The sequence below is a fragment of the Trichosurus vulpecula genome, chromosome 4, assembly GCF_011100635.1.
Source record: "Trichosurus vulpecula isolate mTriVul1 chromosome 4, mTriVul1.pri, whole genome shotgun sequence".
In the NCBI taxonomy this organism is placed as follows: domain Eukaryota; kingdom Metazoa; phylum Chordata; class Mammalia; order Diprotodontia; family Phalangeridae; genus Trichosurus; species Trichosurus vulpecula.
The window spans coordinates 187,279,554-187,302,654 of NC_050576.1; the positions used below are offsets into that span (position 1 = coordinate 187,279,554).

Genomic DNA, 23,101 nt, shown 5'->3' on the forward strand with positions numbered 1-23,101 from the left:
TACCCTTGCTCTCCTTTGTGGCAGAGTGACAGGCCTAGAGTCAGGAAAACTCATCTTCCTGAGTTCAAATCTAGCCTCAGACACTAGCTGTGTGACCCTGGACACATCACTTCACCCTGTTTGCCTCAGTTTTCTCATCTGTAAAATGAGTTGGAGAAGGAAATAGCAAACCACTCCAGTATCTCTGCCAAGGAAACCTCAAATGGAGTCATGAAGAGTTGGACACAACTGAACAACAAAATGTGTTAGGTATCATTTGAAGAGGGAAATGAGGAGGAAGAACAGGTGAAGGTTATAGCATATGGGATTCAAAGACAAACATTAAACAGTCTCTGTCTTCAAGGAGCTCAGAGTCTACCAGAAAATGATGTGTACATAGTAAATAGATAGAAAAGATATGTAAAATAAATACATGGTAATGGGGGCAGAGGAAGATAGGACAGGCATATAGTAGGAGGCTGATCTTGAACCTAGCTTGAAGGAAACTAGGAATTCTAAGAGGCAGAGGTGAGGAAGGTGTGTGGGACATCAGGCACAGCCTTTACAAAGGCAGGAGAAATGGAATGTTATGTTCCTCCTCTGCTGGACTCTGGACTTCATCATGCCCCTGAACTGGACATGATGAGCCCTCTCTTCTCCTTTTCAGCTTCTTTTCATGTGCTGTCTTCTCCCATTTGATTCTGAACTCCTAGAGGGCAGCGGTTATCTTTTGCCTTCCTTTGCATCCCAAATTTAGCATAGTACTTGGCATATAATTTGTTGTTTTGTTGTCTAGTCAATTAGTCATGCCTGACTCTCTGTGACTCCATTTGGGATTTTCTGGGCAGAGATACTAGAGTAGTTTGCCATGTTCCTTCTCCAGCCCATTTCATAGACAAAGAAACTGAGGGAAAAAAGGGTGAAGTGACTTGCCCAGGGTCACACAGCTAGTAAATATCTGAGGCTGGATTTGAACTCAGGTCTTCCTGACTCCAGGGTTGGCACTTTATCCACCGAGCACATACTTAGTAGGCGCTTAATCAATGTTTATTGTCTAACAGGTTCAGCAAGAAGGCCAGTTTGATTGTATTCTATGTGAAGGAGGATCATGTGTAATAAGGCTGGAAAGATAGAGTAAAGCCTTACTGGGAATGCCTTTACATGATATATCAGGTTGTATTTGATCCTAGAAGCAATAGAGAGTTATTGGACGTTCTTGAGTGGAGGAGTGACGTGGTCAGATCTGTGTTATAGGAAAATATCACTTTGGGAGCCTTATGCCGAAACTCATTTGAGTATTGGTCCTGAAAGTCAAAAGGATCCAGGTTGAATTCTGATTTAATAGTTGTATGATCATGGGCAAGTAACACCCTCTCCAAGTCTAATGTCCTGTACACAATAGAACACCACAAATCCTGGATTCAGTCAGTCTCAGCTACATCTCCCTCATCCTATTCTTGTACTTTAACCCCTACATCCAACCTGAGTCAGGCTTCCAAGACTCTCCCCTCCCCTTCTCCCCCTCCCCCCACCAGGGGAAGAAGGAACCTAGGAGGAGAACGGAAGAAAGAGCGGAGATTAAAGTAAAACTGAGTAAAATCTCCAGTTCCAAGCCTACATGGAAAGGTTTGTTTCAGAAGAGTATCAGAGATTGAGGTTAGCCAGAGTTAGGACTCCTCTATGTCTTAATCCCCTGGAGAAGGAAATGGCAAACCACTCCTATCTTTGCCAAGAAAACCCCATGGACAGTGTTGTTCACGGGGTCACGAAGACTCGGACAGGACCGAACAACTACAATAAAGAAACACACAGGGAGGGGAATTTAAACCGAGAAATCCCCTCCCAGAGGGAACTGCGACCACAGAGAGACCTCCCATAGAGGAGGCCCACAGCCTTCTAGGTATTAGGATTCTGGAAAGTGAAGCCCTAGAGAAGATACCAGGCACTAGCCTCTTTCCCCTGGGGGTAGGGAAAAGAACATCGGATTTGGGATTTGGAGTCCTCGGTTTAAGTACTGACTCCAGGCAGTTACTAGCTACAAGTGACCCTCGGCTCTTTAATATCGTTACCTCTTCGGGATAATAAGTACTTGTAATTCTCCCCGTCGTTGTATAGAAACAGGAAGGCACTAAATATTAGAATCCGAATTCGAATAGGATAGGAATAGAATAGGATAGAAATTTTTTAATGCATAAAATAGAATACATAGGATTACCAAGGAAACCAATTATATTGAAATACAGTTATCAATTTAAAATAATTACAGACAACAGATTAAACATCCCCTTTTAGAGAGCGATCTAGAATACCTAGAGATAAGGGATTTGCCCAGGAGCATACAGCCAGACTGAGCCAGAGGCAGGACCCGAACCCACATCTGGCTCCCAGGCTCTGACACAAAAGCTCTGTAGCCACTCTACCCGCCACGCTTCCTGTCACAAAGAGCTAACTAGGCGTCACTTATTATTATCGTTGCTATTAATTCATTTCTTTAGATGCTAATACTTGCTGTATTTCCCTTCCCGATGCCCAGTCTCTTCTCGGACACCCAGAAAAGAGCTCCCTCCCCTCTCCAGCATTCCTTCATTTTCGGACTGAAGCAAAGAGTCAGAGATAGTTGGCAAGACAGGGAGACGGGGCAGCGGAGGGCTTTGCTACCCATGAAAGAAAGCATCTCTCCTTCCCATGGCCAAACTGATCCTGCCCTGCCTCACCTTCTCCTCTGTGTGGCCCAGGCAATGTGCTGAGAATTACAATCCACGACGATTTCGAGGGCGGAGAGATTATCAGTCGAGAAGTTCCATTCTTTGGGTGAATACCTGGATAGGAAGGGGTTCGGCAAGGGAGAGAGTTGATAGGAGAGAAGGCGGCGGTGGGGTACAAGTCCATTTGTCTGCTAAGCATCTTTGTTTTTTTCGGATGCCTTGTGTTTAAGGGGGCGAGGTTGGGGGCGGGGCCTTCTGTGTGGGTGGGGGGCGGAGAGGTGAGGGTTTAAAATGAGACAACCCGGGCGCCCTAGGCAGTGAAATCGAGCTAGTCTGGGGAGCGAATAAACGGCAGTGAGGTGCGGCATTGTCACTGCCTAGCCGGGGGTGGAGGAACCCTGAAGTTTCAGCCACCCCCTCTTTGGGCCAAGTCCTTTTACTGCACACAGTCCCGAGGACTCCGACGCTCTAACCCAGTCCGAGAGGCAGCAGGAGACACAGGAGCCCACCCTACCTTCCCTCCCCATTAACGTATGGGAAGGGGGTCCGCTCCGACCGTCGACCCGTCATCTAAGGCTACAGCAGCTGGCAGGCAAACGTCTTGACAAACGGAGCGGCGGCGGGAAGCTGCCAGGGCTCTCCCACACCCCCTGCTGCCCACCCCCGACCCCGGATGGGCGTCCAGAAGACCCGCTCTGAAGCCATGCTGATGGGCACCGACCCTGCCATGCCTGGGGACGAAGATGGCCGAGTTGGGGTGAGCGAGGTGCAGGGCCGCTACTTCTACCAGCCCGAGCCTCGGGCCCCTCTGGACGCTGGAGTAGCTGACCGCGACTGCAGAGGCAGCTGCGACGGGGCAAACGGCGTCCCCTATCCGGGAGCCGCTATGGTGCCTGTGGGCGTACAGCCAGCTCCCAGCCCGGGCCGCTTCCTCTCCCCTTACTCCTTCCCCACACGTCCCCAGCCCCAGCCGGCGGGCTACGCAGGAAGCCCGGAGCCCTATGCGCTCACCTCGGGTGGCGAGAGCTTCCAGCCCCTCGACGGCTATTCCGGCCCAGCTGGAGCTGTCGGTGGGATCTATCCCCGGAGCAACCAGTACTTCCCCAGCCCCGAGGCGAATCTGGGTATGCGGGCCAGGGACCCCTGCAGCGGGACCGCTTTCTCCGGGAAATTGAAAGTGGTCCTCGGCAACCATTCCCTGTGGCTCAAGTTTTATAGGCAGCAGACCGAAATGATCATTACCAAGCAGGGCCGGTAAGTGAGAGGCTGTGGGGCCAGACGCCTGGGTCCTCCAGGAGTTCGGGAACCGCGACCGCATCTCCCTTTCTCCAGCGCGGTTCAAATTCCCTAGGAGCTGAGGTTTTGTATGAAGCACTCGGAGTCTCCTTTTTAGCGCTCGTGGAGAGAAGGCCGCTCTGGTTAGAGATCCCTACCTCCTCGTTCCTCCCTCCCCTACCATCCCACCGAGTCCCAAAAGAGGATATGTCATTGAAGGGGAATGAGGGCTCAGAGAGCAGAGGGAATGTTGCATATGATTTGCAGGATTGAAGCTTGGAATAGAGGTGGGGGTATTCTTTGCCTCTCTCGCCTTTTTTTGTAACGAGGATTTTCTAGGGTGGAGGATTTGAGGAACTGAGGCTCAGAGAAATTGTGACTGCGAGTACTTTTTACCAAAACGCAGGCAGAGTAGACGTGTTGGGGAAGGGGGAGCGGACTGGAGAAGGCAGGCTGGGTGTAGAGGGTACTTTGACCCTTTCCTTGTCTCTCTTCCTTCCCTCTGCCCTTCAGCGGCTCTTGTTCAGAAGCCAGTTTTGATGGAGGCCTGGATTCAGTGACATAGATGCCCTCTCCAAGTTTCCTTTCCAGTCTTGCTTTGAGATCATATATCTGTGTATCTGTGTGTTGATGGGGGGGAGGAGAGGGCAGAGATGGTGGGAAAGGAACTGTGATGTCCTTCAACCCTAAGGAGTGAGGGCAGGTAGTTGAAATGGACCCAAGGATCCCTGAGCCTCCGAGGTTCATCTTACCCCTCCCTCCTGGAGTTGAGCTGCTTAAATGGTATTAATATCCCTTTTTTTTCTCCCCCTCCCGACCTTGGAGAGAACTGGGGAATGAATGGACTCAGCCTGTTGAGGGGTTGGAGAGTGAAAGAGGAACATTTGGGCCAGAGGATGCTGCTTCCGGATAAAGGCCTCTAGTGTGGGGAAGAAAGAGAAACTTGTAACCTGTTGGCGATTGTTTAATAAGCAATTGTTTATCATGATTCTGTGTCAGTTACTGTTTGAACCATTGTGCAGGTGCTAATTGGGCTTTTTCCTTCAGGAAACTAGAATTCATAATAGGTTTAATGAGATACATTCAATTGTTTATTGAGAGGCCTTCCCTTTTCTGTTAGATTCTCCACCTTTCATCAGGCATTAAGCTGATTCCACTGAAGCCTTTGAGGAGAGGGTGGGGCATGGTTTGAAAAAATCTAAATGTCTTCCCTTTCTAGCGAAACTGACCATCTGATAAATGCTTACTAGATTGGAAGCACCGAGCTAACTAATGGGGTGGTGATGGATACAAATCGAAAATATTAAGATAATAGCTACTTGAAAGGAGTTTACTTTCTAATTCTGACCAAATCATAGATAGGGGTTGGAAGGTGACTGTAAATACTGGAGTCAGAGGAGCTTGGTTTAAGTCTTTACCCTGTTCCTATCTCCTCTGACCTTGGGCAAATCATCTGGGCCTCAGTTTCCTCATCTGTAAAATAAAGATGTTGGAACAGAACTCTGAATTCCCTTCTAGTACTAAATCTATGATCCTTATTTTGTAGATGAGGAAGCTGGGGTTCAGATGGATGGCACGACCTGCTCTATTGGGGGAGACAGTATGATATAGCTGAAAGATTTGGTGCACATTGTGGCACTCTCTGACACTAGCAAGTCACTTACCTCAGTTTCCTCATCTGTAAAAATAGCCTTCTCTTCTAAGGTTGCCTTCCGTCTGCTCTTTTATGTATCTTATATGTATGTATATGTATCTTATATATCTAATTATTTACCAATTTTCTCCTCCAAGTAAGCACCTCGAGGATAGGGACTGTTCTGCCTTTCTCTGCATCCCTTAGGAGCTCACTAAATACCTATTCATTGACTGACGTAACGGAGATGACGCTATGTAGTTCTAGTGAAGCAAAAGACTTGTAGATGGTGAATCACATTATAAACCTGAATGATTGTTGACGGCAGAGCCTAGACCAGAGCCCAGATCTTTTCTAGTCATATCCTTTAACAGGCTGAGTCCAGCGACTCAGGGGCATTCCCATGACACTCTCATTCCTGTCGTCCTATTTCTGCAAACCTCTCAGCACAGATTCCTCCAAAGCCACCAGCCAACATATCAGCACTTTCTTTCTTCTTTTTAAAAATCTCTTCCACCCTAAAGTAGAAGATCTATCCTCTTATCCCTTCACTGTATGGTGATTCACCCATTTCTAAGTCCTAATCTTGCCCACCTCCTAGCCCCCTATGTTAGTCTGGCTGGCCAGCATGGCTCTAGGTCCATGGGTGGGGAGGGCATTGGAGCATCGGGAGGAAGGTGGTTCTGACCAGGGCTAGGGCCTCCTCATGGTTTTGCCACTAACTAGACATAACCTTGGGCAAGTAACTTCCTACATTTGGAATATTTTTTTGTCTGAGAAATGAGAGGATTAAGTTATATGATTTCTAAAGTCCTGTCCACTGCTAACATTCTGTAGTTTTCTGGATAGTTTAAGTTACTTTAGGATGAAAATGTTTGTGGAACGGAATTTAGGGTGTACTTTGATGTTTTATGGTTAACTTTGACTATGTACATATTTTTGCTTGCATTTCTGCCTGTGTGTTCATTGCTTCAGTACATTTCTGTTTTTAGTGGAAAGAACATAGATATAGACTAAATTTGCACCTCTGCAGCATTACCTGCATGACCTTGGGCTAGTCACAGTCTCTTCCTCTCTCTAGGCCTTCTATTCCTCACCTGCAAATGATGGGATTGGACTATATGAGCACCTTGAAGGTCCTTTCTAGCTCTGAAATCCCATTGCACCCCACCCCATCAATCAGGGATTGATATTGATTGGAGGACAGAATTGTGGTTGATGTGCTGCTGAGGGAGGCAGAAAATCATCACCTCGATACCTCTATCTCTAAAAGAAAAACTGTGTGTAGTGGAGAAGGCTGAGGTAGAATCGGGGCTGGTAGCTCCAGTCTGCCAAGCCATAACAATGACTATAATTGATGACGGCAGTGGCATAAATACATTTGTCTGAGGGTGTGTGTGTGTGAAAGACAGAAAGAGAGAAATCAACCTTTGATGAGCCACACAACCTTGTAGTTCTGGGAGATTCCCCACTATACTCTGACAGCCACAGCCCTCCCCACGATAGATCCACACACACGCAGAGCCTGAGCACACTTGTTGGGCTCCATTTCCCAGGAGGCTGATATTTGTGATCATCTGGCAGTGCCTTGCGTTGACCAGGAACTGTTTGTCTAAGTGTGATCGAAGAAGAGAAAGGGTGGGAGGGAAGCTTCCCTTGCCCAAAACTTCTAACCTTTGGTGGGTTAAATTACTTAGGGCTGGAAGGGGGCCTCTCTGAGACCAATGAGTCAACTCTCTTACCTGAAAGATGAGGAAATCATGGCTCAAAGAAATGGAAGGAAGGTGGCAGGAGTTGTATGTGGAGTTTCATTGACGTTTTGTGGGGTCAAGGCCTGATATCCCCTATTGATTCTTTCTTGTTCAGTAACAATCATAGTAGCGATCAGAACCTACTTGTGGGTCTCAGATGGTGATGGCTCTGGGGAATCCAGAATAAAATTGACTTTTCTTATTGTCCATTCCATTCTCATCTTTCCCTATCCCTCCCAGGTAATTTAAAAATGTTTCTCTTGGAGATGGAGAAATGCTCACCACTCCCTTTTTGGAAGTGAGGTTCATTTGGGAAAATGTTAACTGAGGAAATGATCTGTCTCTCAGCAGGGAGTTGGTGGCAAAGATGGTATTGAAACCCTTCTCATACTGTCCATCGATCTTCCCAGGTACAACCTGTGAATGGATGAATCCTCTTGGCCTCTAACATCTGGGCTCCAGCAGGCATCTCTCGATCCTTGTCCCTTTGGGATCCGCATTCCTAATTCCCATCAAATCCTTTCCCTAATTGTCTCTCATCCTCTATGCCTCTTGGGGCTTGGGGGTGTTGGAAGGGGAGGACCGCTGGATCAGGCTTTCATAGATCAAAGCCCAGGTCATCAGATCCAGAGCTCCAGATCTGCTTCAGCTGTACAAGGAGATCCTTAACCTAAAAGAGAATGGGGAATGAGAGGGGAGGGAAAGTATAGAAGTCAGTATCTCCAGCTTGTGTGAGGGGTGCAGTATGTTGCATGGACAGTACTTCATCTACAATGAAGAATGTTTTTTTCTTAATATGTTCTCCTGATGGCTCTATGTCATGTGACTGACTTGAAAGGAAGAGGCTGTCAGATTCTGTGCCTGTTAGGAGTCAAAGGGTTAATGTTCTCCCTAGCACAGTAGGGGTTAATATTTCTCACCTATTGTCTATCCTCTACCCCTCCTTGTGGAAAGATCCCCAGCGCTTCTCCTTGGTCCAAGTTTAACACCAGGGCCAGGCTTAGAGGGTGGGGGTGAAAGGAGTTCTGCCTAATGGAGTCTTTGAAACCTGGGGCAGGCGGAAAAGAAGCTTCCTGCACTTGCCCAGCTCATCTTTAGTTTCTCTTTTGCAGCATGTGTGTGTACCGGGTCGGGGCGAGGCTGGAGATAGGACCAACACATGTACCAGGGACCAGCCCCTTTGGTCACATCTCCAGCAGTATAAGGAAAAGAAGGAGAATGTCCAGTGATGATAGGGAGGGAGATTAGTGACTGCCTATGATGAGGCTCAGGTTTATGTCCGAGGAAGAAACATGTCTTTAGATTGCATTCTTCTTGGACTTGATGGAGGTTGCTGGCAAAAAGGCTTCATGATGCCCCATCTTTTGGTAAAGACCCCCTTGCCTACTGAGGTGATCAGAATGGATGACTTAGCTGTCAGTGAGAGATGCATGGTATCCCTGTGGAAGATGGTGACACAGCCACTCGGTTTTAAAGTTCCCCTCCTCTCCCTCAACAATAAAGGAACTTAAAGAGAAGGTTTGTATGGACCTATCTTTGTTTCCCCATCACTTACACAGTTCCTAGCACATAAGAAGTACTTAATAAAAGCTTTTTTTTTTGATTGATGGAAAAAATTATCCCATGTCAAAATGGAAATTTAACACCTCTATCAAGGGAAGATAGATCAATCGAGGAACATTTATTAAGTTTCATGCGCCCACGTGTTTAGTGCTGAGAAATAAAGAACAATTTAAAATACTTTACACCTTGGGCAGAGCCCAGCCCAGCTCCAAGTACCCTGGAAGCCTGGAGGGATGAGAGCCACAAAGTTCTCTTTCTTCACAGGCGGATGTTCCCTTTCCTGGCTTACACGATCCATGGGATGGACCCTGTTGCCCATTACCGAGTGTTTGTGGAAGTGGTGCTGGTTGATCAACACCACTGGCGTTATCAGAATGGCAAATGGGTTCAGTGCGGAAAGGCCGAGAACAACATGCCAGGTAGGGAGGGATTCATTGCGGGACTCGGGTATTTCAGCCAGTGAGATGTTTTCCTTTGTCTCTGAGGTTGGGGCGCCCTCTGGTGGCCACAAATCTGATTAACGTCTTTGCCTCACTCATCCAATCCTTGGTTATTCATCCTTCCCTGTCCCTTCTTCCCAGTCCTCCTCCCCTTCCACTAACCTTTCCCATCCATTTCACCCTTCTCTTCCTGTCTTTTTTCCTTTTCCAAGTCCCAGAACTTTCTTTTGCTAGGCCTGTCTATACTTATGTCTCAACGCCAAATGATGCTGTAGCCCATCCTCACAGAAACCATAGATACCTCCTTCTACCTCTGCATCCCTTAATGTGCCCCACTACTGTCACGAATTCCCAAAATCCTGTCCATAAGGGATCTATAACACCAAGAGAATTACTCTTTCCACAGGGAATAGGCTATATATCCACCCAGACTCACCCAACACAGGGGCCCACTGGATGCGGCAAGAAATATCATTTGGAAAACTCAAGCTGACTAACAATAAAGGAGCCTCCAATAATGTGACCCAGGTAAGATCCCTCATCGTCTTCACTCCTCAATTCCTCCCAAGTTCATGAGGACAAAACAAGAGGAAAGGAATAATGAAACTAGATTTGAAGAACTTCTGGTGAGGGAGATATTAGAACAGGTTACCAAGTAAGCATGACGTTTCTTAGTTTTCTTGTTTTAAAAAGACTGGAATTTAAGAGTACCTCAAAGGACTAAGCTGCATTAATTGATGCAGTGCAATTTTTTTTATTCATAAAGCAAAGCAAGGAAAATAGAGACAACAGGATGAATTTTTTAATTTTTAAATTTAAATTTTTATTAATTTAATTTTAATATTTTAATTTCAAAGTAACATTATAGTATTTTTTGTGTCAACCGATGTACCTTGTCTAAGTATCTGTCCTCTCTCCTTCCCACCATCCTACTTCACCTATAAAAATTTTTTTTCAAACTAGGTACAACCAATATGTATAGTCAAGCAAAACACATTCCTGTATTGGCATATCTAAAAATTAATTCCTCACTCTACATAAATAGTCCAGACCGCTCTTGTCAAAAAGTGGGCAGCTTTCTAAGTGCATTGGTCCTTTGGAATTCTGCTCAATCATTGCATTGATCAGAGTTCTTAAGTCTTTTAAAATTTATGTTTGTTTTTACAATGTTGTTTTATAATATAACTTGTTCTATTTCTGTTCACTCTGCATCAGTTGAAAATGAGGTTCAGTGATGTCTGTTCCCCGCCTCCCACTCCTGCCTCATTTATATAGTCTTCTACTTATGGGTCCCCCATCCCCCAAATTATGTGAGATACCACATACCCCCTCCTACTCTTCCCCTTTTTTCTTTTCTTTCCTTTTCTCCTTTCAAGATAATCAAAACAACAAAAATTATCCCATGGTCCTGCATCTTATTTGAGTCTTTCTATTTGACTTCATAGTTCTTAAGGGGTGCTTGTATCATTCCTCCACCCCTCCCCTGAATTAGAATACAAACTCTTCAACCTTGTGAAGTCTTTTCTGGTTCCTAGTTGTATTTGCCTTTCTTGCGTTTCTCTTTACTCCCATGATTACATTTCAAAGTTTCTACTTAGCTCCTGTATTATCATCAGGAATACTTGAAAGTTATCTAGTCTGTTTCATTTAAAAGTCCACTGCTACCACCACCCCAGCCCCCAATAGAATTATTTTAAGTTTTGCTGGTTAAGTTTATTCTTGGTTGTAAGCCTAGAGTTTTTGCTTTCTGGAATATCAGACTCAGTACCCTTAGCCCCTTTATGGTGGTAGCTACTAAATCTTGTGTGGCCTAACTGTGACTCCTTGGTATTTAAATTCTTTCTTTCTGGCAGCTTGCAGTGGTTTTTCTTTGACCTATAGGCCCTTTAGCTCTTGTGTTCCTGTGAATTTTCATTTTTGAATTTCTTTCAGAAGTTGACCAGTAGGCTCTATCTTCATTTTGCCCTCTGGCACTAAGGGATCTGGGCAATAATTATTTTTTCATGATTTTTTTTGAAATATGATACACATGTGTCAGATCTATGGAGAGGGTAAGAGTTCATGACCAAACAAGAGATAGAGAAGTTCACAAAAGAGCAAAGTGGATAATGTTAGTTATATAATTTTTTTTAATTTGCCCAAACAAAACCGATGCCTCTAAAATGAGAAGAAAAGCAGGAAATTGGGGGGGGGGGGAACCTTTACAGCAAGTCTAATAAAGGTTTCATTTCTAAAACACATAAGGAACTGAGTCAAATTTACAAGAATAAGAGCAATTTCCCAATAGATAAATGGTCAAAGGATATGAATAGCTGGTTTTCAGAGGAAGAAACTATCAATAACCATCGACAAATGTGCTCCAAATCACAGTAACCAGAGAAATGTAAATAAAACAACTCTGTGATAGTACCTTGCACACATAAGATTGGTTAATATGACAAAAAAAGGAAAATGACAAATACTTGAGGGGATGTGGGAAAATAGGTATCCTGATGCACTACTGGTGGAGTTTTGAGCTAGTCCAGCCATTTTGGAAAGCAATTTGGAGCTATATCCTCAAATCAATTAAACTGTACATACCCTTTGACCCAGAGATGCTACTACTAGGTTTATACTCCAAAGAGATCAAATAAAGGAGAAAAGGATTCATATGTAAAAAAAATATTTATAGTAGCTCTGTTTGTGGTAACAAAGAAATGAAAAATGAGGGAATTAGGAAATGACTGAATGAGTTACTGAAAGAGGCTGGTTTCAGAAAATCTGGGAGAACTAGTATGAACTGATGCACAATGAAGTGAGCAGAATGAAAAGAATATAGTATATTATATTCTTTGTATAGCATAATATAGTATATTATATTCTTGGTATAGTATAATATAGTATATTGTATTCTTTATATAGTAACAGCAACATTGTAAAGATAACTTAGTAACTCTGATCAACACAATGACCCACGACAATTCCAAAGGACTCATGATGAAACATGCTATCCACCTCTAGAAAGAGAAATTATGGACTCACAGTGCAGATTGAAGCAAATTTTCTTCTATGTATTTTCTAGCCTTTTTTGGAGGGGTGGGGTGGGGGAACATGGCTAATGCAAAAATTTGTTTTACATATCTTTACATATTTGTAATGGGTTTTATTTTTCTTGCCTTTTCAGTGGGTGGGGAGGAGGGAAGGGGAGAGAATTTGGAACTGAAAATAAAATAAAATTCAATTAAAACAAAAGAAATATGATACCCAGGCTCATTTGTTTATTTATTTATCTATTTATCTGTCTATTTATTTATTGGTCATAGCTTTCAGGTAGCTCAATGATTCTTAAGTTATCTCTCCTTGATTTTTTTTCGGGTCAATTGTTTTTGATATGAGAGCCCTTATACTTTCTCTTGTTTCCCCTCCTCTTTTGACTTTATTTTAATATTTCTTGTTGTCTTACAGAGTTATTGGCTTCTGTTTGGTTCATTCTACTTTTAAGAGAGTCTGTTAGGTAAAGTTTTATATTGATTGTGTCAAACTGCCAATTCTCTTTCCTAGTCTCTCTTCTATGGTAGGACTCAGCAAACATTTGCTGTAAAGGACCAGATAGCAAATATTTTAGGCTTTGTGGACCAAGAGGCAAAATTGAGGCTATTATATTAATAATAATTATTACATAATAATAACACCTCAACTATGAGGTAATGAAAGAAAAATGCATTTCCTCAATTTTATTATTGATGAAATTTAAAATATAATAATAATAATTGATTTCTTTTTTGCAATTCAAGTCTACTAGTGAGAAGAGTTGTTTACTTGAGGTTCAAAGTTAGTGATCTCTATCATTGAAACTGATTGCAAATGTTCATCTGTTAATACTGATCTGTAGTGAGATTTTATATGTTTCATCTTTGAAATTTCCTTTTCACACAGATACGTACTGCCAAATATTGATATCAATACTTAGTCTGGTCATATATGTTATAATATAACATGTTATATTCTTTTAGCTCAGCTGTAGTGTCCTGGAATAATAAACACAATGCTTTGCTATCTAATTCAATAACAAAAAATCCACTGTACTTGAAAAGCACACTTTTTTGAGGTCCACTTTTCTCTTCTTAACATGGCAGGTTTGCATTGGTTATTAAAAATAAAAAATGTCATGGTATGGAGATATGTATGGCACTCTAAATACTGTCAAGTTATAATTGGTTTTGAGTCATTTCAGTCATGTCTGAATCTCTGTGACCCCATCTGGGGTTTTATTGGCATAGATACTAGTGATTTGATATTTCCTTCTCCAGCTCATTCTGAGATGAGGAAACTGAGGCAAACAGGTGTTAAGTGACTTGCCCAGAGTCACACAGCTAAGTAAGTGTCTGAGGCTAGATTTAATCTTCAGATCCTTCTGTTTCCAGGGCAGGTACTCTATCCACTATGCCACTTAGTTGCTCCCAAGTTACAACTACATCATTGCTATTTGTAGTGCACCACGCCATACAGTGTCAGTTGTAACTTCTCAACTTTGAAGCACAAAAGCCATAGATAAAATAGAAATGAATAAGACTGTGTTCTAGTAAAACTATTTATGGACATTGCAATTTGAATTTCATATAATTTTCATGTGTCATGAAATATTCTCCTTTTGATTTAAGAAAAGTCATGTAAAGATGTAAAAACTATTCTTAGCTCATGAGCCATATTGAAAAAAAAAAGGCAGCAGACTGAATTTTCCATCGGACAGAGTTTGCATTCATTGCTTTTCTAATTCTTTCCTCTATTGTTCTCATTTATGTATAATACCATTTTAAACTCATTAAAAAAAAAACCTCTTACATACATAATTTCTTCTAGGAATTCTAATTGATTGGGTGGGCAAGCTGCATTTTTCTTTGAGGTTTTGCTTCTTTTGAGTTGATGTCTTGGGCATCTATAGCATCATGATGGCTCTTTATCTTCTTCACCTAGTTATTCTTCCAGTGATCTGATCTGGGCAGTCTGATGTTACTCATCCATCTAGGATTTCTTTGGTGCTGAATCTATTATCCACCTCCCCAGGAGACCCTGCTTTTTTGGGGGCGGGGGTGGGGAAGGAGGAGAACTGAGTCGTCATGATCTGTGCTGGCTCACCCCATGATGGGAGCTCTTAGTGCTGAGTCCAGATTCCTTGCCCTTCTAGGAGGTCCCTAGCTATTGGTCTGGGCCCAGGGCTGAGTCTGAGATTCTCTCTGACAGACCTTGCCCCACTGGGCACTGAATTTGTGTTTCTGGCCTTTAGCCATTGGCCTGGTTCTGGACCTGGGGTTGAGTCCCTTGATCAGTTTGAGGAGTCCTCAGACTTCAGGCCTGGCTCAGTGCTCTGGGCTCTGTGTCTGTTCTCCAAGTCCCAGCTATTGGCCTGGGCTAAAGGCTGAGTACTCTGGGATGCCCGAAATCAGAGCTCTGGGCACTGAGTTTCCAATCCTGATCCTACTCCTCTTTCACAATTCTTACTCTGATTACTTGCCTATAGGTTGAATTTGTGATTTGGGGCTGGAAAGAAAGCCCATTGTAATTACTCATTCAGTTTCTCGTTCACTGCTGTGCCTGGTGTTTCTTTATTTTCATTCGTTTCATTTTTTATTTTCAATGAATTTTCACTCATTCATTTTCATCATTTCTTTCAATGTAGTTGTAGAGGGAACTGAGATATTCTACTTCTTCATACACCACCATCTTGGCTTCATATCCTAGGATGGAGTGGGAGTCTAAAGAAGGGTTCTCTTATTTTCTATGAAGCTTGGAAAAAAGAGATCTTAGATGACATAAGGTCCTTCTCCACCTTTCTAGTCACTACTGGTAGAGGCCAGATAGGTGGTAGGGGTGGGGGAGGGAAGATGGGCTGCCCTTCTTGCCTTACTTCTTGTGACTTCTATTACAGATGATCGTGTTACAGTCCCTCCATAAATACCAGCCAAGGCTTCACATCGAAGAGGTGAGAGATGGAGACCAGGAGGCACCAGGTCCCTCCTCTTTGACCCACATCTTCACCTTTCCAGAAACAGAGTTCATTGCTGTGACTGCATATCAGAACTCTGAGGTAAGGGGGAAGCTAGTGGTACGTAAAGATTGAACTGAGGAGGAGAGAGGGAGGGAATCATCCAATCATTTACAAAGTACAGATTGTGTGCTAGGGTTACAGAGAAAAAAGTAAGACAAGCCCTGCCCTGGAAAAGCTTACATTCTAAAGGGAAAAACAAAAAGTGAAGGGGATTATTGGTCAGGAAATGTTTTGTTCTAGGCCAGGGGTTCTTAACATTTTTTTTTGGTCTCATGGACCCCCTTACCAGTTTAGTGAAGTCTATGGTTTGTTTTTTTTTAATTAAATTAAGGCTGTAATTTTTTCCCCATCTGAGTTCAAAGACCCCCTAAAATCCAGGTTAAGAACTTTTAATCTAGGAAGTCACAGATATTATGAATAGAGAAGTCATAGCACAATAGATCATAGTGTTCTTTCCAGTAAAAGTGGCCAGATTAATTTTTGTTTATAATGGGGGACCCAGGGAAGACAGACTTCACCCTGTATTGGGGCATGGGACAAAATACCAGAAGTGGGTAATTAGTGGGTAATAGGCACATGTAGATAACCGGACTGAATAGTGAATCATGGGCTCAGACTGCTCAGATGGTATGGGCTTGAAGTGGATTTTAAATTCATCCACAAATCAGAACAGCTTAATCTCCAGGGAGAAGGCCCAGAGCCAGTTGGATTAACTCCCTGGGGATTGGGAGAATTACTTTTGCGGTAACAATGTTCTTGGTGGGGAGCAAAGAAGAAGCAGTATCAGGGAAGATGGCAAGATGCTCCATCTATCCTTATAGATGACCTGGAATAGTGAAAATATTCTCCCCCATCACAACTGAGGTGGCTTCCCCGAGGTCACCCCATGCAAAAATGGAGGTTGGATATCCTATCTTCCCAGAGGATGCCTCTAAGTTTCCAAAGGAGAGAATGCCTGGCACTCACTAGCTTTCATTTCCTTTATCTCTAGATCACCCAGCTAAAAATCGACAATAATCCCTTTGCCAAAGGCTTTAGAGAAAGCTTGGATACGTAAGTGCTGATGTGTCTCCCCTTCTTGGCCCACCAGGCCCCAAGTATGTGGGGTGGTGCTCACTCAGTCCTCTCCTCTTTGTTCCCTTATCCCAAGATTCTGTGTGCAGGGGCTGATGATAGAGAAGGGGAAAACTGGTTAGCTAAGAAGCAGGCCTGGGACTCTGAACTGGGGATGAGGGAGGTAGAATTCTGGATAACTCTATATCCTTTAGTTACATCCTTTTCCCCTCCCTTTCTTTCTCCTCAAGGTTCCTTACAGCTGTGGATGCCAGCGCCACCACTTCGCCTGACCCAGTTGCTGGCTACCCTCTACTGGCTAGGAGCCGGTACTTACCAAGCCAGTATCCATCACCTAATCCCTTTTATGCTGAGCCACATCAAGGGCAATCCAAGGATGGAGTTCCCCTTTCTTCCTGGCTCTTTACGCAGGCCCCCCAGCCACCATTGGACTATGCCTATGATCCTTCTTACAGTAGCAGTAAGATCCTCTCCCTGGGCATGAATGGCATGAAGCCCGGACTTCTGCCCTCCGCTTCTCCACCCACCATGCCTTACTACCCCAGCCAGGAGGCTCTGGTCCCTCTAGGAGACTGGTCAACTTCCCCCTCATATAACCCCAAAGTCAACAATGGGGGCTGGCTCCGATCTGTGCCCCCAATGCCCATGGACCCTGTTATTGGGGCCCAGGAAGAAAAGAGGCCTGAGGAAGAAATTTGGACTGATACTCCCAAGTCAGATTCTAATGACTCAGGACTGGGTGAAGGAGACTCTAAGAGAAGACGTGTTTCTCCTTATGATTCAGGCAAGGATGACTCCTCACCTGCCCAGGGCCCCTCTGGGGATTCCCCTTTTAAGAAAGAGCAGCCACTTGCAGACCAAGTATATTTTTTTAACTGAGAGGAGGAACAGTGCCTTTGGCTCTTGATGGAACAGAGGTGGGGATGTGCTTCAGGCCCAGAAAAATAGACACAATGTTGGATGGGTATATTCAAGCTTACCCCACCTCTCCTTGATGGTGTCTCCCCAAAGCAGAAGGTCCAGCTTGGGAAAATGCCCAAAACAGGACCTAACGTCTGTTTTCTCTTGATCCTCATGTCTGCTCCCCAAAAGTTAATAGAAGGAATGGTGTCTGTGCCCTTCATGCTCCTCCCTGATCACAGCCATCTTTCCCTGGTGCTTACTCCAAGTGTTTACTGGAGAACATGGTAGAAGAATTCTGCTCATTTTTGATGTATGTCTTTGGGTGTAGGTGCTGAGGGGAGGGGCGAAGAGGGGAAATAGATTCTCTCCTATTCCTTATGGTGCCTAGCTCATTTTTTACTTAACCTTTAAAAAAATACCTTCATCCTTAAAAAAAGGATGTGAGCAGCTGGTCAGACTTAGGGAGAGATTCCAGTATCCTTAAATAAGGTCTGGGTGTCTTCCTTCCTAGGAAGATGGGCATCCTGGAATAGTTGGAATTGAAGATGAGGGTGGAGGCAAGTTGGTTTCATGTTTAGATTTTAGAAAATATGTGGGTTTTTTAGATGCTATTTATTGTCCGTGATATAGGATGCCAGTATCTTTGGTTTATTTCTTTTAAATAAACTTGGAAAATGCTGCCTGTCTCAGTGTGAAGAGGATTGAGGGTGAGGTGGGTGAAGGGTACTAATCATCCAATTTAAGCAATCCTAGGATCCCATGACAGAAAGCCAACCCCAGAGAGAAGGTATGACTCCCCTTGGGATATGTGACACACCGGAGCAGGGATCAGGTCTCTGACTTCTCAGTCTCTTGGTTTCTCTCTCTCTGTCTCTACCTGTCTCTCTCTCTGTGTCTGTCCCTCTGTGTGTGTGTGTGTGTTTCTATCTCTGTCTCTGTCTCTCTCTCTGTCTCTGTGTCTCTGTCTCTCTCTGTGTCTCTGTCTCTCTCCTCCCTCTCTTTTTCTTTCTCTCTCTCCCTCCCCCACCCCTTCATTCTTGAGCTGTCTCACTTCTGGAAAGGGACAGAGAACCAGGACGACCACATGCTTTCTTTCTTGCCTTCATTGTTTAGCAATGCTGCTTGAATAAGTGAGAGCCAAGGCTAATATAAAACAGAGCTGTGATTTCTGTCTCAGAAGCAGCATGAGCACTAGAAAGAAGGATGCCCCTGAACTTTCCTCCCATCCTGCCCATGACTCTGAGGCCCAGAAGGTAGGAGGGTCATGATGTAAAACTATTCAGGGCATGTTTTCTAAAACTGGAGTGTGAAGCTTCCAGATCACATAATGAACTGGATGGAACACTAGACATTTTCTTAAATTCTCACAACCTCTAAAACTTCTCTAGGATAGGAATTATGCACAAGAGATAAAGCCATTTTGGTTCTGTCCGTGGTCTAGGGTACCAAGAACTCAAATGAGGTAAAAACATGATACCATAGAGAAGGCTAATCCTTGATCCTTAGTGGTCCTCTGGCATTCCCTCCTGCACTGCCCACCATTGAGGCAGGGCTATACAAGCTAACCCATGGGCTTGCAACAGTATTTGACTCTTCTCCCATCTCCTTCTGATGCTGAAGTCAGTCCTGGCCAGGACAGCAATGTGCCAGCATTCTATGCCATTCCAGAGCTCAACCAGAGAACTGAGTAACAGAGGGAACTGGGGCAGAACATGTCTGTGACTTTACGGTAGTTCAGTAAGTCTGAGCGAAAGAGTCCATCATCAAGCTGAGGCCAAGTTCTTCTTGGCCCAGAAATCACTTGAGGCAGAGACTGGGGATAGTGAAATGTGAATTGCCCAATGAGGGAGGAAGTTGAGATTGCTTTGTGGTTCAGCCCCAGGGAAATCACCATCAAAAAGAGAACAGTTACACAGTGACTGGATAAGTAAGATAAAAGACTAATCACCAAAGATCTCAGAAGGAAGATAACTCAGTTAAAGAGCTTGAACATAAGCAGATAAACCAACAGGGAATATATTAAAAACAGAAGAAAATATGACCTCCAGATGAGCTAGAAGAGTCTAGACTTGTATGAATAAATATCACAAAAATGAGTCAACACCTGATGAGGCCAAGGATTTTGTGGATTCCGAACAAAGTGTAGAATCATAGCAAGATGTTCTTGGGTGGTTTACAAGTGAAAGAAAAATTATGAAAGAACTTAAGACTGCAAATCAGAAATAATTGGCAGAATAAAAAAACCTAAATCCAGGCTGGCAAGTCTACAAAAGAGAGAATAACTAATTGGGTACACAAATACACAGAAGTAAAGGACAATCTGGAAGAAGAAAAGCAGAAAGTAATAAAATTAAAAGAAAGTGTGATCAACGTGATCTCCATATCTCAAATCTATTGGTATCAGAGATGAAATGCATAGAGATAACTAGAAGATTACAGGTCTGCCAGAGGAAAACAAGCAAAAAAAACTACCTGAATGCCATAGTGCAAGAAACAACACAAAAGCTGAGCTAAGATGCCAGAGTAGCAGGAAGAAGTAAATAAAAGCTTCTTTTCTCCCTCCACCAAAAAACCTCCAATTATCTAGAAAATGTGGGGAGATCCAGGAAAAAAACCAAAGTGAGTCATTTTTCTAGTTCAGGTCAGTACAGGGAGACATAGAAAGGAAAGGTCTGTGGACAGTGGGGAAGGGTGTGTTCAGGATTCCATTGCTCAGAGCATTTCAGTGTGTGGAGATGCTGTGCTTTAGGGAAAGAGGAAATCTCAGACCCATATTGAGGCATCCTGGTCTCATGTAAGGTGTGAGAACAGGTGCCAACTGGCAGCTTTGTTGGTCAGTACCCAGTTCAGGGATACAGATCCAGAATGAACTGAGGTAGGGATCTGTGTCCAGGGAAGGTATTACAAGGTAAAGATTGGTCAGAGAGGAGTAAGCTCAGAAGAAAGGAGCAACTGTGTGGTTTGGACCTGAGGAGCAGAGCAAAACCTAAATTTTAGCTTGTAAAGCCTGAAGAATAACAAAGGCAGGGATCCCGGTCCAAAGGGAAGTTTGCGATTCTAACTCTTCGAGCCAGAAGACTTTCCCAGCTCATTGATAAGGGCTGAGTCCAGCAGCTGCAGTCTATTGTTGCTCAAACCCAAAGTCAGGTTAGGCACTGGCAGAACTTAGATTTGGGGAGACAGTCATCAGACTTTGCCTTGGATCAGACTGCTTTGGGAACATCGATAGCTTCGAAGTTTCTAATGAGCTATTCCTGAGAGCCTAGAATAACAACATAACACTCAAAATTCTAAGAAAAAAGGAGGGCAAGTCCAGACCTACAGAGCCTGGCCCTAAAAAGTCTAAGTCAGGAAATAAATAGAAGACTGAGTGGAACAAAAACAAAAAACAAAACTTACATGAACTGATGCAGAGTGAAGTGACAGAACCAGGAGAACATTGTACATAGTAACAATATTGTACTATGATCAACTGTGAATAACTTAGCTATTCTCAACAATACAATGATCCAAGACAATTCTGAAGGATTTATGATGAAAATGCTACCTATCTCTAGAGAAAGAACTGAAAACAGATCAAAACATACATTTTAAACTTTTTTTATTTTTATTGTTTACTTGTGTGGGGTTTTTTTGGTCTGTGTTTTCTTTCACAACATGCCTAATATGGAGATATGTTTTGCATGACTGTGCATGTGTAACCCATATCAAATTGCCTGCCTTCTAAATGAGGGAGAAGGGAGGGAGGGAAGGAAAGAATTTGGAGCTCAACTTTTTAATAAAGAATGTTAAAAATTGTTTTTACATGTAATTGAGGAGAAATAAAATATTAAATAGTAAAAAAATCACTGAAAGTTTTTATGGTGACAGGGTACTCAAGACAATGTCAGAAGAAGTGAATGTTTCCAAAACATATACAAGAGAGTCTCAAACAAAAAAAAAGTTTGGGCACAAATTCAACTAGAATTCCTGGAAGAGACAGAGCAAGAGTTTTAGGAAATGAATGAAGCAATGTTTTAGCAAGCGAAACGAGAGTACTATAGGAAAAAATTGGAAAAGAAATGAGAGCTATACAAGAATGATTTGAAAAGAGAATTAGCAGATTTGCATGGAGCTAAGATGGTGAAGAGGAAGGATGAAGTACAGCCCAGCTCTTCACCACACTTTGTACACAAAGATCTAGAAAGTGCACTAGACTAAATTCTGATTGAGAAATCCAAGAAAAAAATCACAGAATTCTTTTTTGAGCCCAGGTGAACAAAAGAAGACAGACAGACAAGTCTGCAGAAACTGTGGGTGGGACCTGTCTAGGAGTGCTCCATCAATAAAAAAGAACAGGATAATGAATTGGTTATGCAACTTAAAAAAAACAAACTCAAAACCAAGCACATTAAAATCCCCAATTAAACATTAAGATAGAAATCCTGAAAATCAAAGGAGACAATAGCAAATTGAAAGGAAAAAAAGCATTGAATTAATAAGTAAAAATAGAAATGGATTGAAAAATTCAATAGCATAGATAAACTATTAGCTAACTTCACCATAAAAAGAAAGAAAACCAAATTAATATTATCAAAAATTAAAAAGGTGAATTCACAACTGATGAAGAATTAAAAGAAATCGTTAAAATATATTTTGCCCAATTATATGCCAATAAAACAATCTAAATGAAATACTTACAAAAATATAAATTGCCCAGATTAACCACTTCTGCTCTTTGGGAGGTAATTTATGGCTTGTCCAATTTCTTTTTCCAAGATAAGGTTAAACTCCCAAAGAAAAAAAATATTCAGGTCATATGAACAACAAAATGAAAGACTAGACATTTTCTCCAAGCCTCATGACCACTCAAACCTCTCCAAAATAAGAATTATACACTAGACATAAAGCAATTCCAGTTATTCCATGATCTAGCACACCAAGAACCCAAACAATAAAAACTTGATGAACTAACAACAGAAAAGGCCAATATTCCTTAATCAACAAGTGCTCACTCAGCATCCTATCTTTCAATGCCCACCAAGCTTCCAGCAGAGAAGCTGCATAAACTGACCCAGACTCTTGAAACAGAGATGAACTGAATACCCCAGTACTACCTCCCTCTTCCCAGAGAGATCTAAGCTCCAAGTGGCAGAAATTTGTTCAGGCCTTAATAGCTATATGATAGCATTCTCTGTTTCAACAGAGCTCTACAGGAGAGTAAAGGGACAGAGAAAATGGGATAGAATACATGGCAAGGCTTGTAACAGAAGTCAGCTTCCCACCTCTCCCCCCTTTACCTAGTGCCTTGGAGATTCAAACTCCAAATGGCAGAAATTGGCGGAGGCTGTAATAGCAATTTGGCAGTACCATGTGCTACCGGGACAGAGAACTGAGGTACAGAAAGGATAGAGCAGGACCTGTATGAATATGACTGTGTGACATTCTAACAAGTCTGAGGGAAGGAACCCAGCAACCAGTTTTTGTCACCTTTGAAGTGACTTGGTGCAGAAATTGGGGATGGCCTTTAAACCATCAATGGCTCGGCATGGATGGGGACTGACATTCTGTGAGATCAAATCTCCATGTAAACAGCCACCAGAGGGGAAGGGAGAGGATCAGAAAGGGAGTAATAGAGGAAAATGAGAAAAAAAACCCTGAAATTACCAACGATCTCAGGAGGAATAAAACTCAGCTAAAGACTTCGAACATAAACAGATGAACCAAGAGGGAGGTTATTAATAAGAGAATGGACTATAGCCTCCATCTCAGCT

The 23,101-nt window shown here is 43.0% G+C and overlaps 1 protein-coding gene across 1 annotated transcript; it reads left to right on the top strand.

Annotated features, from left to right (window-relative positions):
* The first annotated feature begins 3,086 nt into the window (after positions 1 to 3,086).
* Positions 3,087 to 17,973, top strand: LOC118848203 (T-box transcription factor TBX21-like). The gene is made up of 6 exons (XM_036757016.1): positions 3,087 to 3,938; positions 9,171 to 9,325; positions 9,753 to 9,874; positions 15,252 to 15,410; positions 16,363 to 16,424; positions 16,676 to 17,973. Exons 1-6 carry the CDS (start codon positions 3,358 to 3,360, stop codon positions 17,322 to 17,324), a joined length of 1,728 nt encoding a protein of 575 aa, XP_036612911.1. The 5' UTR covers positions 3,087 to 3,357; the 3' UTR covers positions 17,325 to 17,973.
* Positions 17,974 to 23,101: the final 5,128 nt, after the last annotated feature.

What these genes read in the sequence shown, in the direction of transcription:
- LOC118848203 (XM_036757016.1), top strand. Translation starts at nt 3,358, where the DNA reads ATGGGCGTCCAGAAGACCCGCTCTGAAGCCATGCTGATGGGCACCGAC. An exon ending in CTGCATATCAGAACTCTGAG is followed by an intron (nt 15,411 to 16,362) that starts GTAAGGGGGAAG and finishes CTTTATCTCTAG; the next exon opens with ATCACCCAGCTAAAAATCGA. An exon ending in TTTAGAGAAAGCTTGGATAC is followed by an intron (nt 16,425 to 16,675) that starts GTAAGTGCTGAT and finishes TTTCTCCTCAAG; the next exon opens with GTTCCTTACAGCTGTGGATG.